Source organism: Eptatretus burgeri, chromosome 6 (genome assembly GCF_056783735.1).
Source record: "Eptatretus burgeri isolate ZD-2024b chromosome 6, Ebu_testis_v1, whole genome shotgun sequence".
Taxonomy (NCBI): domain Eukaryota; kingdom Metazoa; phylum Chordata; class Myxini; order Myxiniformes; family Myxinidae; genus Eptatretus; species Eptatretus burgeri.
The window spans coordinates 91940636-91956806 of NC_140966.1; the positions used below are offsets into that span (position 1 = coordinate 91940636).

A 16171-nucleotide genomic window follows, 5' to 3' on the forward strand; every position below is an offset into this window, starting at 1 on the left:
CAGTGTCTTCAATGCCAATGCTCCAATATTCTGTTGCACACTCAGTAACTTTAGAACACTGAATAGGCATTTTGATAGGGTCCGCATGGATCGTGTCAGTGCCCTCCCAGCTTCAATCGCACACAGCTATTTGCTGACTTGTTTTGATTACTTCACCCATTGGCTGGAGGCTACGCCAATAGCTGACATGACTGTACAGTAGTACCGACTATTTCCGTGGCCTTTTTCCACACCTGGATCGCACATTTCAGCAGTTTATCAACCATCACTACAGATCATGGCAACCAGTTCGTATCGGCTCTATTTTCTGAGCAAGGTCAACTCCTGATTACGACTCTGTGTGAATTGCCACTTATCATCCACCAGCGAATGGTATGGTCTTAAGTTTCCATCGCCAACTCAAGTTTTACTTGAAAGCACATGGCAATTCTGCCCACTGGAGGGATGTCATATATATGGTCCTGCTTTGTATGTGAGCTGCTCTGAAAGACGACCTTAGTTGCTCCACTGCAGAGTTAGTGTTTGGTGTACCACTTCTTCTCAGAGAGAATTTTTCTAGTGTCCAATCACACCTTGTCCAACATCACCACCTATGTCAGCAAACTTTGTTTGGCCATGTAGGGCCTATGGACTACACTGACGTGCACGCCTTTGTCACTTCTGACCTTCATTCCCCAGGAGTTTTGTACATGCACCCACTTAATCGTATGGTGTGATGCTGTCTGGAAAACACAGCAGCAACCTTATGACAGGTCTTACAAGGTTCTACAATCCTCAGATACTCGATATTAATAATCTTCATACTCTTTATTTCATACCTTCATAATAGGACCCTCATACTCTTATAATAATGGTGGCCATGACCCAGTCTCCATAGATCACTTTAACCGAGCTATTATTGACACAGGACCAGAACCAGAACCAGAGCCAACCCTCCCACTGACCAACAGGTCGACACCGACTACAGCAATACCCTTTCCACTGCGAATGACTCTCTCTGTACATCATATACACATCCTAGCATGATATTTATAGCGCATATTTTGCTTGTTGGCCATTTATCTTTGGTGTAACTTTTATTTTTACATGGAGACCGGGGGGAGGGGGTGTGGAGAAGTGGGGCGGGGAGAGGGGGTGGGTCTACATCTCCTACTCTACACCATTGTATTTTCTTTATACGTTCCATTCTATTAATGCACTAGGAGCGGGAGTAGTGCAGCTGCAACAGATGTTCCCTTCCTTTTTTTTGGTACTCCAACATGGTGGTGGCACACAAATTGCTGATGTCATTGAACAACCTCCATACCAGGTTGTGCAATTTGTCTCTCTCCCCTTCACTCAGAAGAGAAGACAAATCAAAGAGAGGTATTTGGATGAAATAAGAAATTCAAAAAATAAGCACCAAAAAGAGAAAAATAAAGAAACACCACTGACACAAGTACATGCTGCCAAAGGGATTGAGCAACAGTACACTGGAATTTCACGTGCCTGGCAAGTAGCTGTGAAAATGGAGAGGGACAAGAGAAAAGAGAAGAGAATGACAAAAAAATATAAAGATGCTGACAGTCATTGTTGCAAATAAAACTAGATGTTGTTCATAGAATACTTACCCTGAACAGTCTTGAGAAGGACTTGTTTTTTTTCATGTTTTCTTTCCTTTGATCCAATATGGTGTCAGACCAGTGACTAATGATATCACTTTTATCAAGCTATATTTCCCATGGGTTGTTGATCAATTAGTTAAAGTTTTGCATTGACCGGTTAGCAGTTTCAACAATTGCAGATAATTGTTTTTTCATGCTGACCAGATCAAGCGTTGCACTTGTTGAACTATGACGTCATAATTAAGGCACTGATGACATCATCATTCACATATCTTATTCAACATGGATAGTACTTGACAATGAGCCATGAGTATTTTTTTTTTCCATGGAGCAGTTTCAGACAGAGAGGAGCAAAGTTTTTGGGTTTTTCTAAGATCGCACCTGTACCATGTGACCTTTGACGTCATAATTATGACTAAAAATTCTGCAGGAGGAGTCGCACCTATTTTGAGAATTTTGTGTCAATCAGACTAACAGTTGCTGAGAAAATGAATTTTAAATATACAGAAACGTACACTATGTGCAGTTATGGACAAAAATATTGGCACCCTTGCACTATTTTCATATAATGCAAAATTTCTTCAAGAAAATTGTTGAAATTTAAAAAACTTTTTGTATCCACACATGTATTTCTTTAGTTTGCAGTGAAACAAAACAAAAAAAGCTGAAAAAATTACTACATCTTTGCTTATTCCACACAAAAATGCAAAAGTGGCCTGGACAATATTATTGGCACCTTTGAGAAGTTTTTAGAAATAATGAGATTTCGAACAGCTCTCCTTTACTTTGGAATTGAAATCACCTGTGCTGAGTTGCAGGTGCCTACCAGATAAAAATCACTCATTCAACCAGTTTGAATAGAGAAAAGGAGTCATTCTGCTGTTTTGTGTCTCTGTGTGTATCGCAATGAGCATGGAGAAAAGAAAGGAAACCAGAGAATTGTCTGAGGATGTCAGAGACAAGATTGTGGCCAAGCATGGGAAATCTCAAGGCTACAAGTCCATCTCCAGAGACCTTGATGTTCCTGTGTCCACTGTACGCAAAGTTATCAGGAAGTTTAAGGCCCATGGCACTTTAGCCAACCTCCCTGGACGTGACAGCAAAAGAAAACTTGAACGAAGATTGCAGCGAAGGATTGTTCGAATGGTGGAGAAAGCACCTCGATCAACTGCCAAACAGATTCAAGCTGACCTTAAGACACAAGATACCACAGTTTCAACTCGTGCCATCTATCACCAACTCAATGAAAGGGGGTTCTATGGTAGAAGGTCCAAGAGGACCCCACTGCTGAGAGAGAGATACAGTAGAAAGCCTAACTGCAGTTTGGCAAAACACACTGGAACAAGCCAAAATCCTTATCGGAGAATGTCCTGTGGACAGATGAGACCAAATTAGAGATTTTTGGGAAAGCACATCATCTCTATGTTCACAGAAAACAAAATGAAGCCTTCAAAGAAAAGAACACCATCCCTACAGTCAAATATGGAGGAAGTTCAGTGATGTTTTGGGGTTGCAATGCTGCCTCTGGCACTGGGTGCTGCAAATGGGTGCCTGGCATCATGAAATCAGTGAATTACCAAGAAATTTTGGAGCTCAATGTTCAACCCAGTCTCAGAAAGCTGGGTCTCCATCGAAGTGTCATGGGTTTGCCAGCAGGACAATGACCCCAAACGCACTTCAAAAGCCACCCAGAATGGTTCAAGACAAAACTCTGGACTGTTCTGAAGTGGCCAGTCATGAGTCCAAATCTAAATCCCATAGAACACCTGTGAGGAGATCTGAAAACAGCAGTTGGGAGAAAGCACCCTTCAAATCTGTGAGAACTGGAGCAGTTTTCACAAGAAGAGTGGGCCAAACTGCCAGTAGAGAGGTGCAGGAAGCTTATTCATGGCTGTTGGAAGTGCTTGACTGCATTTATTTTGTGCATAGGCTGTGCTCCCAAATGTTAAGTTTAACCCACTTTTTGCTTCGTGAGTGCAGACTGTTGAATTTTTAAAATTCAGACAAATATGTATGCGAGTATGTACGGCACACGGACGTGACCAATCACTTAACCCTGCTTTTCGCTTCACAAGCGCAAGGTAATAAATTGCCACAACAGCTGGAAGAGAGAATTCAAGCAATTAGCTACAATCAACAATAATTAATGAGATAAATTTGCCCATGCATTCGTGGATTTCCAAATGAAATAAAATGTCCATCCAAATATCAGAAATTTGTAGAAGTGACTAAGTCAATAATTACATATTTTCCAAAGTTCACTGACTTACCAATCCTCCAGTGTTGTTATACAATAAACCATTTACAGAAATGTGGAAATGTCAACGATACAAAGTTCAAGATTGCTGTGATTCAGATTGAGAAAAGGCTGCTCGGTGTTCATCAGAGAAATTGTATGTTGGGTGTATAATATGTTAGACTGTGCATTTCTTTTTGGACAAATTTTCCAGTGACATGTGATTCATTTTTACCTCTGCTGCTGAAGGTGAAGAAGGTTATGTTTTCACCCCTCTCTGTCTGTTTTTTTGTCTGTCTGACTGTTTGTTTTTCTGTCTTTGTGCCAGATATCTCCAAAAGTTGTGGACGGATCCGGATGAAATTTAGTGGACAGGTTGGGTGTGTGACAAGGACGAACTGATTCAATTTTGAAGATCCGATTCCGGATTCGATAATTTTTTCAGTGATTCTTGACCATTGACAGATTGCCCTTCACTAATATATAGCACGATATTTCAAAAAGTTGTTGAAAAATTTGGATGAAACTTGGTAGACAAGTTGGTTGTGTCACATTGAAGAATTGATTCAATTTTGGTGAATATCTGGATCAATATCCGATAATGTTTGAGTGATTCTTCACCATTGAGAGACTGGGCTCAACTTATAGAAAGCACGATATCTCAAAAAGTAATGGACGGATTCAAATGAAACTTGCTGGACAGAAGTGATTCTTCACTGTTGAGAGATGGGACTAAAAACGATATGTAGCATGATATTTCAAAATGTATTGAGCCAGATATGTTATCGTGGATCAGGCATTACATGGTGGAGGTATGCACGCTATCAACTGCCCTTCTCGTTGTTTCTGTTTACCACTGACTGTGAATTTGAATTATAACTGTATAATGTGAATTATAACTGTATATTGTGATTCCAGATTTTCTTCTGAATCGTACGTTTGGAAAGCAAGATTCGCAAGAGGGAATTTCCTTCAGCTGATTCAAAAGTGAAATGTCAAGAAATTCTTTTTACTTCGGGATTTTCAAGAAAATGATGTAAGTTTATTGATAATTACTTTGAACCCATTTTATCGACATTAGTTTCTATGATATACAGTACTGGTTTTCTCATCAACACGAACCCTGCTGTATACTCTGCTTATTTCAGTGGTTTACTTCATCATCTGTGACAGCATAACAATTAGTACATGAGATTTATGTTTTTCCAATGATCCTATAACCATCTCTTCAGTTTGGGTTGAAAGCAGACTCGGTTTCATAATGGTTAGAGTGCCCACTCTCTTTGTGTCAGAGTTTGGAGGTTCGAACCAGACCCTGTTCGAGTTATACCAAGGTCTTTTAAAATGCGACATGTGACGATAAAGCATAGACAAAGAGAAATAAAAAAACGAAAGAGAATGAGCAAATCAGCATAGGTTGGCAACACCAGCGGAGGTTTTGATTGGCCGAATAGCCTCCTCCTGTGTTCAAGGTCCTTGAAAGGGAACTCGAATTCCTTGATTCAATGATGCTTCCTTGCAGTTATTAATTCTAAGTCAATTACACCAGCTTCAGGTTTGTGGATCAACACATGTAGACAACACTTATTGCCAAAACTAATGTTGTGAATTAGTTTTTTGTTCCCAGAGATCTGACATTGAAGTGAAAATAAATGATAATTTGCAAAATGAAGTGACAATGAGGAAAACAGCGTTGTTTTATCCATCTCACTAAAATAACGTTGCAAATTAGCGTTGTGTAGTGGCACACCTGAAAGATGGATCATCCTTCCATCCATTGGGACCATACTCTCTACACTCTACAGAGAGCCAGTGCTGGCAAAGTAGTCTCCTGCACTATCAGGCACAATCCTGGATGGGTCGCCACTCCGACGCAGGATACTAGAATGGCTCCATCATCCCAGCAAGCTGCAACTCATTTTGCCGACCTCGGAAGGATGACAGGTTGAGTGAACCCCACTTGGTATTAATTCAATGGTCAAGCGTGATTTGAACTCAGGAGCCCAGGATCCTAAAGTTAAGAAACTCAGGTGGATGAAGGGCAGATAGGTTTTGAATGGCCAAAGAATCGACACTTTTGACGACGAAAGTGTCACCAGGCAGGTGGTCATTGATCTTACTGTGTGGAAGATGAACCCATTGAACTGTATCAAAGACTGGAAGGATTATGGCTATTCACGTTGTAAGCACCATTGTGTCACCACCGCACAGCCCCTCGTCTAGGCAGTTACCGCCATGTTACTCGGCCCATTGATGATTCACCAGAGCCCTCATTGCATTGTGTTTATGTGAGAAAGTATTCACATCGACTTTGACTTTCAACTCAAAATTAACATTCAATATTCAAGATCTCCCTCAAATTTATTACGCAAGTCAAAATGTATCTGCTGCGATTAGACCTCCAAATATAGTGCTTGGTAGTGCCAAACTTGCACTGCTCATATTCTTTCCATTCTTTCATATAGTTCAATGGATCAACCATATTATCCGTTGTGTTTAAAATCACAAGTGAAGCCAACCACTCCAAATTTTGTATGATTGGACGGTTATATAAGTCTGGCATACACATGGTTGATGACGTCATCTTCCAAGTTCACACAAAGAGCAGGCAGTAATGCAATTAACATAATTGTTAAGGTTGCCCTCCACAGAAGGCAGGCACCCCTCACCCAGTTGCAACAACCAATCAGCATAATGCTCGAGTCGTTTTTGGCTTCCTTCGTCAAGACGATTGAACATACAGATATTTGTTGTTAAGTTAGCGTTGTGAAATGTTGTCACAATGGAGAGTTTGTTGTGCAGGTCTTGGAAGCAGCCTGAAGGTGAGGCTTAAGGAATGTAGCCTAAGGCCTATACGTACTGTGTCGTTGGAAGGCTTGTGACGTAATATTTCAATATTTGATGATCATTTTAACAATCGCTTTGTTTGTGTTTCAAACGGAATGGAAAATGCAAATATAGGGCATGGAGATTATGAGTATGACAGGTTCGATGATATGTTAGGCCTGAACTGCATGAAAATATAAATGGCAGATGTTGGAGTCAGCTGTCGTACGTCCTCATGACGTCCAGACGTAATGATATAGCGTGACAGACAGACAGACAGAAAACTGCCGAGACTTTAATATATAGATTAGGCTCGATGCAAAAAAAAACAATGTTTGCATTTATAAAATTCAGAAAAATCGAAACACACAGAATACAGTGCAAGACATGCTATATCAGTACACACCTGCACAAACAATGCAGTGACTATGTTTGTCGTTGTTTATCATGGTCTCTTACAAAATAAAACATGAAATGGAGAAAGTAACGAAAGCTTCCTGTTGTTGAACTAATCTTGTTATTGAACGCAACATGCAGGTTATAATTTCAATTTTACTCAGGAATCCACTTTAAATGCATTCACCCAAAATGTAATACTATTCATTGAAAATATTCCAAAGTTCTCCTTCTTAATTAACTTAACCATAAAACAATTACATGAAGATTACGCAATCATGAAGATTGTAAGGATTCTCATTGTAAAATAGCTATACAACGTTGCTTGATTATATAATACTATGGAATACAAGGAATGGTGTTTGCCCTCTATCTTTCACCATCTTCACACTTTATTTGTATGCAGAGTTGAGGCTCGTGGAAGAGCGAGAACACCAAACGGATCAGGATGCAATGGTAAAAAAGGAAAAGTAGAGAAGGGGGGGGGGGTATGCCAACAGCATGATTGAATGACAAAATAGAGATATTTCAAGAAATAATGGGTATGGGGAGAAATGAGACGTTGTTGTTTAAGATGGGGGGGCGGGGGGTGGGTGGCACTAGATGGATACAGGAGCAAACTCTCAGAAAGGCAAAAATGGAAATATGGAATGAGCTGGACTTGGAGGGTGTATTGGAGGATGAACAGCGGGAGAAAATCATTGTCTTGGGCAGGGGATAATCTGAGATGGTGGTGAATTGCTGTCTTGAAGGCTTGGAGGGAAGAATGACATTGAAGAGAATGTGGAAGTTTGTTTCAAAGGCAGGAAGAAAGAAGTTTTCCAGAAACTTCACCACCTTATCAGATGTGAAAGACAGAGTTCATGATCAGTTAGGTCTAACTGGGTGGGTACAGAGAGCAAGGTATTGGGGATGCAATATTTGGAAACAAATTCAGAATTGAGGCATTTGGGCTTCTGACTGCCACAATCGGCTGTGGTGTCATTTGAAGAGAGGGAAGGGATGGGAGGCGAGCATACACCAGAGATCGACTGAACAAGGCTCCACTCGGTTTTAGAGCAAGGATACGATTTTGAAAGTTCATTCTTGAGGTTGGCCATATATTGTTTTCAGGCTCTCTTGACAGTGGACACACACTTGTTGTGGGCTTTGTGGAATATGCTGAGAATGCCTTCGGTAGGATTTGCTTTCCATGAAGAGAAGGCAAGTTGATTCAGAACAACTACCTCACGATAACATTCAGTGTAACATGGGCAGTGAGATTGGTGGGATAACTGAGGATGAGATATAATGAATCTGTGCATCAGGGAGAGCTGGATTCTGTGGAAAAATTCCAAGGCTGAGTTAATATCAAGGGCAACAGATATAGGAGACCAGTACTGGTGTCGGATGGTTGCTTGCAGTCCCTATCAATCTGTCTGAGTGAAATGCCAGACTTGCCAGTGCTGAGACAGCTCTTTGAGAATAGCCAGGGAGATGTTGATTCTTCCAAATAAATGATTAGAATATGACATGAAATAATTGGAGTAGATGAATAACAGGAGACATTTTTGGGGAGCTTGTCATCACCAACTCCTGAACGGAAGATTTGTAATTGGGAGAGATTTAAGTCAGAAAGTTCACAGAATGAATTATTCTCATGAACTCACAAAAATCCTTTGATTATATGTCATGGCTAGTGAAAGAGGTTATGGACCCACTCCCAACCAACTTTCATTGTGACAATTTAAATTTCCACAGATGAGAAAGAGACAGCTGGGATGAGTGATTAAAAGATAGTCCATGTTGTGAGAGAGAGAGAGAGAGAGAGAGAGAGAGAGAGAGAGAGAGAGAGAGAGAGAGAGAGAGAGAGAGAGAGAGAGAGAGAGAGAGAGAGAGAGAGAGAGAGAGAGAGAGAGAGAGAGAGAGAGAGAGAGAGAGATATATATATATATATATATATATATATATATATGGAGTTGTCACAGTTCGCAGGATGGTACAAAACACAGACAAACAAGAAGTGGGAGTGGAGGGGAAGTCGCAGCCAAAGGTATTCCTGGGGTCTGGGAGTGTAAGATCAGTACAAGAGCAGTGAGAAATTGAGTTTTTGATAAAAAGTGAATATCTGCCACCAGGGTAAGGTTCAGGTTGATCAAACTTGAAGATACATCAGCCAGGGAAATATACTAAGTAGTCAGGGACTTCCTGCGAGAGGAAGGATTCGGTTAACGAGATGATGTTCGGTTTATCATCAGCGGCCTGGTTTGACAGATCTGTCAGGTTGGAACAGAGGCCCCGGATGTTTGAAATCCACACATTTAGGGACAGGGGAGGAAGTGCGGTGAGGGTGTAGGATTGGGGGACAGGGGAGGCTTTGAGCTGGCAGGGTGAAGGAGAATGTTTGGGTGAGAGGGGAACGTTTGAGGGGGTGGGGTAATGGAGAAGCTTTAAGAGTGTGGGGATAAGGAGGGATGTGGAAAAGGAGGACTTGAAGCTTTAGAGGTTGTGGGGGTGATGGGGTCTGTGGAAAGAGTGGATATGAAGAGGAGGGTTGCTGATTACAAATTCCCTAATTATACAAAAGGAGATAAAGTTCATGCAATGGGTGGGGATAATTTTTGTTGAGGCACAAACAAAGGTGGTTCTGTAGTTGTGGGGGAAGGGTTGATTGACAAAGCGCAGAGCTGTTAGAGTCTTTGGGAAGAAGATTATGAAGATGAAAAGATTGTGATGAATAAGAATAACACGTGGGGTACTCTTGTTGGAGAAATAAGGGATGAAGCATTTTATAATGTTTTGAAATGCTTTTAAAGGAGGAAGTGTTTATAGTCAATGAAGATTCAGTATGGTGATATTGAGAAAAGGGAGAAAATAAATGAATGGAGTTCAGGAAGTACAAGTTATTAATTTATTAATTTATTTTGAAGCGAAGAGGGGATATTGAAAAATGTTGCGGAGGTAGAAAGGACAAGAATTCGGAGGAAAGAAGCAAATGAGGAACACGGCAACAAAATGGAAACAATTTTCATATTGGCTATCTGATGAGTAGGCCATGGCCAACACAAAAACAAATTTGATAAATACAGCACAACAACATATTATTAGTCCGCAATGGACTTCATCCAAAACGGGGGCTAAGGGATTTGGTCTCGAGTTTCGTGTCCGTGTTTGCACACGCGTGTGTGCATCCGAGCATTCGCAACCATATCTCAGGCATGTATGGAGCGATTTAATTCGTACTTGGCACAAAGACAACAAATGATGGTCTACATAAGTGTGTCCTTTTGTTTCACGATGCAATAAAAGATGGCCGACCGGGGCCATTTTGTGACTTAAATGTGTTCCCAAACCATTTCTCAGATATGCATGGACTGATTTTGTTCAATCTTGGCAGAAACACAGTACATGATGGTATACATTGTGAACCTAATTTTATTTTGTGATCTAATCAAAGAGGCCCGACTGGAAGACTGGTGGAGATTTAGTTGTAAAAAACAACAACCTGGTATTGAACACATCCTCAACCATTTCTTGGACATGTAATTACCGATCATGTTCAAACTTGGCACACAGAAAGGGAATGATAGCTTTCATATGCGCATATGTTTCACGATCATATCCAAGATGCCTGACTGGCAGCCATTTTAGTTGTAAAAATACTCAATGTTGAACACGTCCTCAACCATTTATCGGACATGCATTTACCGATGTTGTTCAAACTTGGTGTACAGAGAAGGAATTCTGGCTTTCATATACATGCACATCGTTTCTTTTAGCGATAAGATCGAAGATGGCTGATTGGTTGCCAGGTTGCAACTTAAATGTGTCCCCAACCATTTCTCAGATATGCATGTTCCGATTTTGTTCAAACTTGGCAAAAGCACAGCACACAATGGCATAAATGGGCACATGACTTTATTTTTTGATCAGATAAAAGAGGGCCACCAGGTTGACTGGTGGCCATTATAGTTTAGCTTACCCTTTAACTCTGCACAGCAAAATCACTATAATCATGGGGGCTATGCCATTTTACATCGCTTTTACTTGTTTACCACATAAAATTGGACAGAAATCCAAACAACAACACAGGGACGAAGATATAACAGAAAAACATGACAAATCTGGTTCGGAAAACTTAGATTTCATTAGGTGGAAGTGGCAGCTGCATGTTTGACCAAAAAATCAAATATTTTCAGTGAAATACCTCAAGCAAATACAATTATGCCAGTTTTTGTCAAATTATAGAAAAGCACAAATCATCAGGTGATCACAGCCTGTACTTTACACAAATCTCTTTCTGTGAGGATCCAGGGCCTGGTCATTGGTACGACAGGCAACAATCCACAAGCATTTTCGCTGCTACTGCAATACATTCTGGAACAGATACCTGTCTACTGCATTGAAAGTTGAAGATCCTGGCTACCATGTGTTGGAAACGTCAATGGGAAACCAGGAAATGTCACACCTTCAGAAGCTTCCAAGGTGGGGCCACTGTTGACACATAAAGCCTTTTTTTGAGGTCTCTTTTGGTGGAGCAGATAAGAAAACAGATTTCACGAGGTTAAAAAATTTCCAATTCCTGTAATTTATGAAATGTCTGTACAAGGATGCATGATAAAAAAAACCTTTGGTGCCCATGGTTGACCTGATCTCTGTAACAGTTTGTCATTATCAAGTGAGGTGTGTATGTGGGGTAAACAGAAACTTGTATTTATTAACCTGAAGTGGTGTTCTGCTGAAATATATGACCTGACATACTGTTGTGTTGCAGGTTACCTGTACCAAAGTTGGAAGACACTATCCGACGGTACCTCAGAGCACAACGGGCGCAGCTTGATGATGAAGCATATCGGTACGTTGGTATATAGATTTTATGTATTTATTTACTTTTTTTTTAGATGGCCCACTGGGACCTCAGAAGTCCAAGCCATGCCTGTTTGTAAAGGCCCAGTCACACCTTGACGTTTTAGCCAGCTTATGCCGATTTTTGGAAAATTTGTCTAAAACGCTGGTACACGTCGAATACGTTGTGGGTAAATTTTGATAACATTGACAGCACGCTGAAAAACACTGCCATATGTCGTAGTACGCTGGCTTTAAATGTTGTACTTTTCGGTTGTCCTCAAATTTCCATGCTTGAAATTGTAAGACATGCCAGCATATGACTCACACGTTCCGCATAACGCTGTCCATAAGTTGTAGGCACGTCACGCAATCATTGACACACGTCGACACACGTTACTTGTGAGTTACTCATAAGTCGAAACACGTCGAGGTAATGTTTAGCGTACCCGAAACTTATTTCTAACCTATGCGTGACGTGTTGTACTCACGTTATGCGATCGGTGACACACATCGACACACGTTACTTGAAAGGTACTCAGAAGTCGAAACACATCAAGGTAATGGTTAGCGTCAGTGTTCCAGACTCCCTGGTTTTTTTTTGGGGGGGGGGGTTTTCTTCCTTCCTTCGGTATGATGGTGATTTTGACACTTCGATTTCTAGTGCGGTTATAATATAATATAATTAATAGGCTGCCACTCAACGATTTAAATCATAACCGCACTGTACACTGAACACCGTCATACCGAAGAAAAAAAAAACCGGGAGTCTGGAACACTGACACTAACCATTACCTTGATGTTTTTCGACTTCTGAGTACCTTTCAAGTAACCTGTGCCGATGTGTGTCAACGATCGCATATCGTGCGTACAACTTATTCTCATCGCATGCAGAACGAACGTGTGTCATATGGCAAGTACGTCGTAAAATTTTCAACATGTTTAAAATTGCAAGACGTATTCCATTTACTACGACGTATGATAGCGTACTTTATCATTCTATTCACGCAAACCAAACTTACCCATACCGTATTCGACGTGCACCAGCGTTTGAGACACATTTTTAAGAGGTCGGCATACGCTGGCAAGATCGCCAAGGTGTGACTGCGATGTTGACACTTCCATTTCTGCGGCGGTTATGATTTGAATCGTTGTGCGGCAGCCTTTTCAGAACCTACGCCACGTCATCGTCGGCGATACGTGCAGCGCGCTATGCATAAGTTAGACTATCGTTGGGCATAGGTTGTGAAGGACGACAACAGGTTCAGCATTCGTTGGTATAAGTTATCTATAACACAACGAAACATTCTGTGTCCGTTACGAATACGTAATGCAAAAGACCAAGTCGTTATGAATACGTCCGAATCTTCAAAAAAAACATCAAAAGTTCAACGTAAGCCAGCGTTTTACATTCATTTTAATATGTTGCCATTGCTGGCTAAAATGTCAAGGTGTGACTGGGCCTTAAGGCACAAACAAATGAACCACAATACGTGGGCATCATACATCCAATCACAGAGTCACTTGCATGGATGATATAACTGAATGACATGTTGAACAGAATAACAAGCTGAAGGGATGTATGGACATCAGATTACAATACATTGCGAAAACAAAAAAGTAATGTCTTTCTTTTGACGATCAAATACCTGAGATAAAGCCAAAATTATGTGATGATGGACCCAAGCAAAGTATTCCTTAACTTCAGCCTCTGTCATTGTAATCTTATTTAAGCCCAGTGCCTAACTCAAAAAGTCGCGTGAGAAGCTTGCAATTGACAACAGGCTTTTACTTTTCTTTCGGGTAGTGTGTGTCGTTCACTTTATAATCTTGGTTTCTGAAGAATGGCGCTGACATTTTTTGGAAAAAGGAGAAGAAAATTTAAAAGAGGTGTCAGTGGCCAAAGTAATGTAATTGCTTCATGCGATGCTGAGGCTGCATCATGCAGAATGAAAAGTGTGCAGACATTGAAGGATGAAAGACATGTCAAAGCATCTCTTGCTCCACAAACTACCAAGGAAGAGCAGCCTCTTTATACTTACTTATCTCAAACACTATCTGAAAACAATATTTTCTACTTGGAGCCTTCTCTCCACATTGTGAGTTTCCCACGCTTGCAAGTCACAAGCTTACCCAAAATCTATTTTCTCAGCGTGTCATGTGAACATTATCTGCAGCTGCATTTGCTTTCCAGACATGACCGACAGAAAATGTGTAATGCCTCTCGTAGAGTACAGTAGTACTCCACATAGAGGGATGATGTGGGGGAAAAAGTGTCTGCACGTTCAAATGTGTATACAGGGATATGCTCATAAACTCCTATCGAGTGAAGGCAAAAGCATTTAATAGCCAGAACTTTTATTCTCGCGTGTTTTTTCAACTACCAAGACTTAAGGCCCGGTCACACCTTGACGTTTTAGCCAACGTATGCCGATTTTTGAATTTTTTTTCTAAAACGCTGGCACACGTTGAATACGTTATGGGTAAGTTTTGATAACATTGAGAGCACGTTGAAAAACACTGCCATACGTCGTTGTACGTTGGCTTTAAACGTTGTACTTTTTGGTTGTCCTCAAATTTTTTCATTCTTGAAATTTCACGACGTATGCCGGCGTATGACTCACACGTTCCGCTACACTGGCCACAAGTTGTATGCACGGTCTGCGATCGTTGACAGACGTCAACACATGCTACTTGTAAGTTAATCATAAGTTGAGACACGCCGAGGTAATGTTTAGCGTACCCGAAACTTATTTCTAACCTATGATTAACGTGTTGTTGGCACGTTATGCGATCGTTGCCACACATCGACAGACGTTACTTTTAAGTTACTTATAGGCTGAAAGACGTCGGTATAATGGATCGTCCTTGCGTCAGCGTTCACGGCCATGGCCAGGACACTTATTTGCAGCATTCTTCAAACTTTTCTTCGGTATGACGAGGATGTTCACACTTCGATGTCGAGCTTGGCTATGATTCCAATTGTCCATCGGCAGCATCTATTTAAAATAGTCGAGTTTGAGCGTTTTAACCCTTTCAGAAGAAACGCTTCAAATTTCCAAACCCCAGCGTCATAAAACAAAGGCGAGTGACATCAATTTAAATCGTTCATTGTAAACAATGAAAATAGCTGAGTGGTACCGTTTAAAAGTCGTTGAGTGTAAAAAAAAATCCAATTGTTGAGCGCAAGCGTCTACTTTCAATAATGGGGTTTGAGCGATTTAGCACGTTCAATAGAAACGATTAAAATTTCCAAACCCCAGCGTCAAAAAACAAAGGCGAGTGACATCAATTTAAATCGTTCATTGTAAACAATGAAAATAGCTGAGTGGTACCGTTTAAAAGTCGTTGAGTGTAAAAAAAATCCAATTGTTGAGTGCAAGCGTCTACTTTCAATAGTGGAGATGCACCCATTTAAATCGTTGAGTTTATCATTTAAATCGTTAAATCGTTAAACGCAAGGACGATCCATCATAACCCACACCCTCCCCCTCACACTAACCTACTACTGCCAACATGAACAAACTACTACTAATACTAATACTGATACTGATACTGATACTGTTACTGCTGACATGGACATCGACTCAAAAAGGACTCGAAAACACTGTTGGGTTCCCCTTTTATGAGCAGCATTTTTATATACCAATTCCCAAAACCGCTGGGAACACGTCTTTATATGGCAGTTGTAAGCTAGAAACACGTTAATTTATTTTTTTTTGTCGACCGGAAGACGTCATTGGCATACGTCTACATACGTCGATGTGTGTTGGGACTACGTAAAGAATTGATTCAAAGCACGTCAAACATAAGGTAGAAATAAGTTTCGCGTAAAAAAGACATTACCGCGACGTGTTTCGACTTATGAGTAGCTTATAAGTAGCGTTTGTGGACGTGTGTAAGCGTCCGCATATCGTGTGTAAAACTTATCCCCATCGCATGCGGAACATGTGTCATACGCCGAGTACGTCGTAAAATTTTGAACATGTTTAAAATTTCTTGACGTACTCTACTTACTACGACATATGATAGCGTACTTTAGCGTTGTACTCACGTATACCAAACTTACTCATACCGTATTTGACGTGCCCCAACGTTTTAGACACATTTTTCTTAGATCGGCATACGCTGGCAAGATCGCCAAGGTGTGACCGCGATGTTGACACTTCCATTTCTACAGCAGTTATGATTCGAATCGTTGTGCGTCAGCCTTTTAATAGGCTACGTCACGACATCGTCGGCGATGCATGCAACGCGCTATGCCTAAGTTAGACTATCGTTGGGC

General features: G+C 40.9%; 1 protein-coding gene across 11 annotated transcripts in view; it reads left to right on the plus strand.

Annotated features, from left to right (window-relative positions):
* Nucleotides 1-16171, plus strand: part of LOC147025329 (carnitine O-palmitoyltransferase 2, mitochondrial-like) — a 118782-nt gene that overhangs the window by 34801 nt on the left and 67810 nt on the right. For 7 of the 11 annotated variants that reach the window (XR_015059459.1, XM_085886191.1, XM_085886193.1 and 4 more), the window contains 3 exons: nt 4759-4876; nt 11356-11526; nt 11816-11896. Coding sequence is in view for 10 of the 11 variants with exons in the window: in XM_085886191.1 (XP_085742317.1) it covers nt 4833-4876; nt 11356-11526; nt 11816-11896 (296 nt within the window). In the remaining variant the exon portion in view is untranslated. Of the gene's footprint in view, nt 1-3940; nt 4090-4758; nt 4877-11355; nt 11527-11815; nt 11897-16171 lie in introns of those variants that run through there. The other 4 variants (XM_085886187.1, XM_085886189.1, XM_085886195.1 and 1 more) reach the window with 4 other exon arrangements.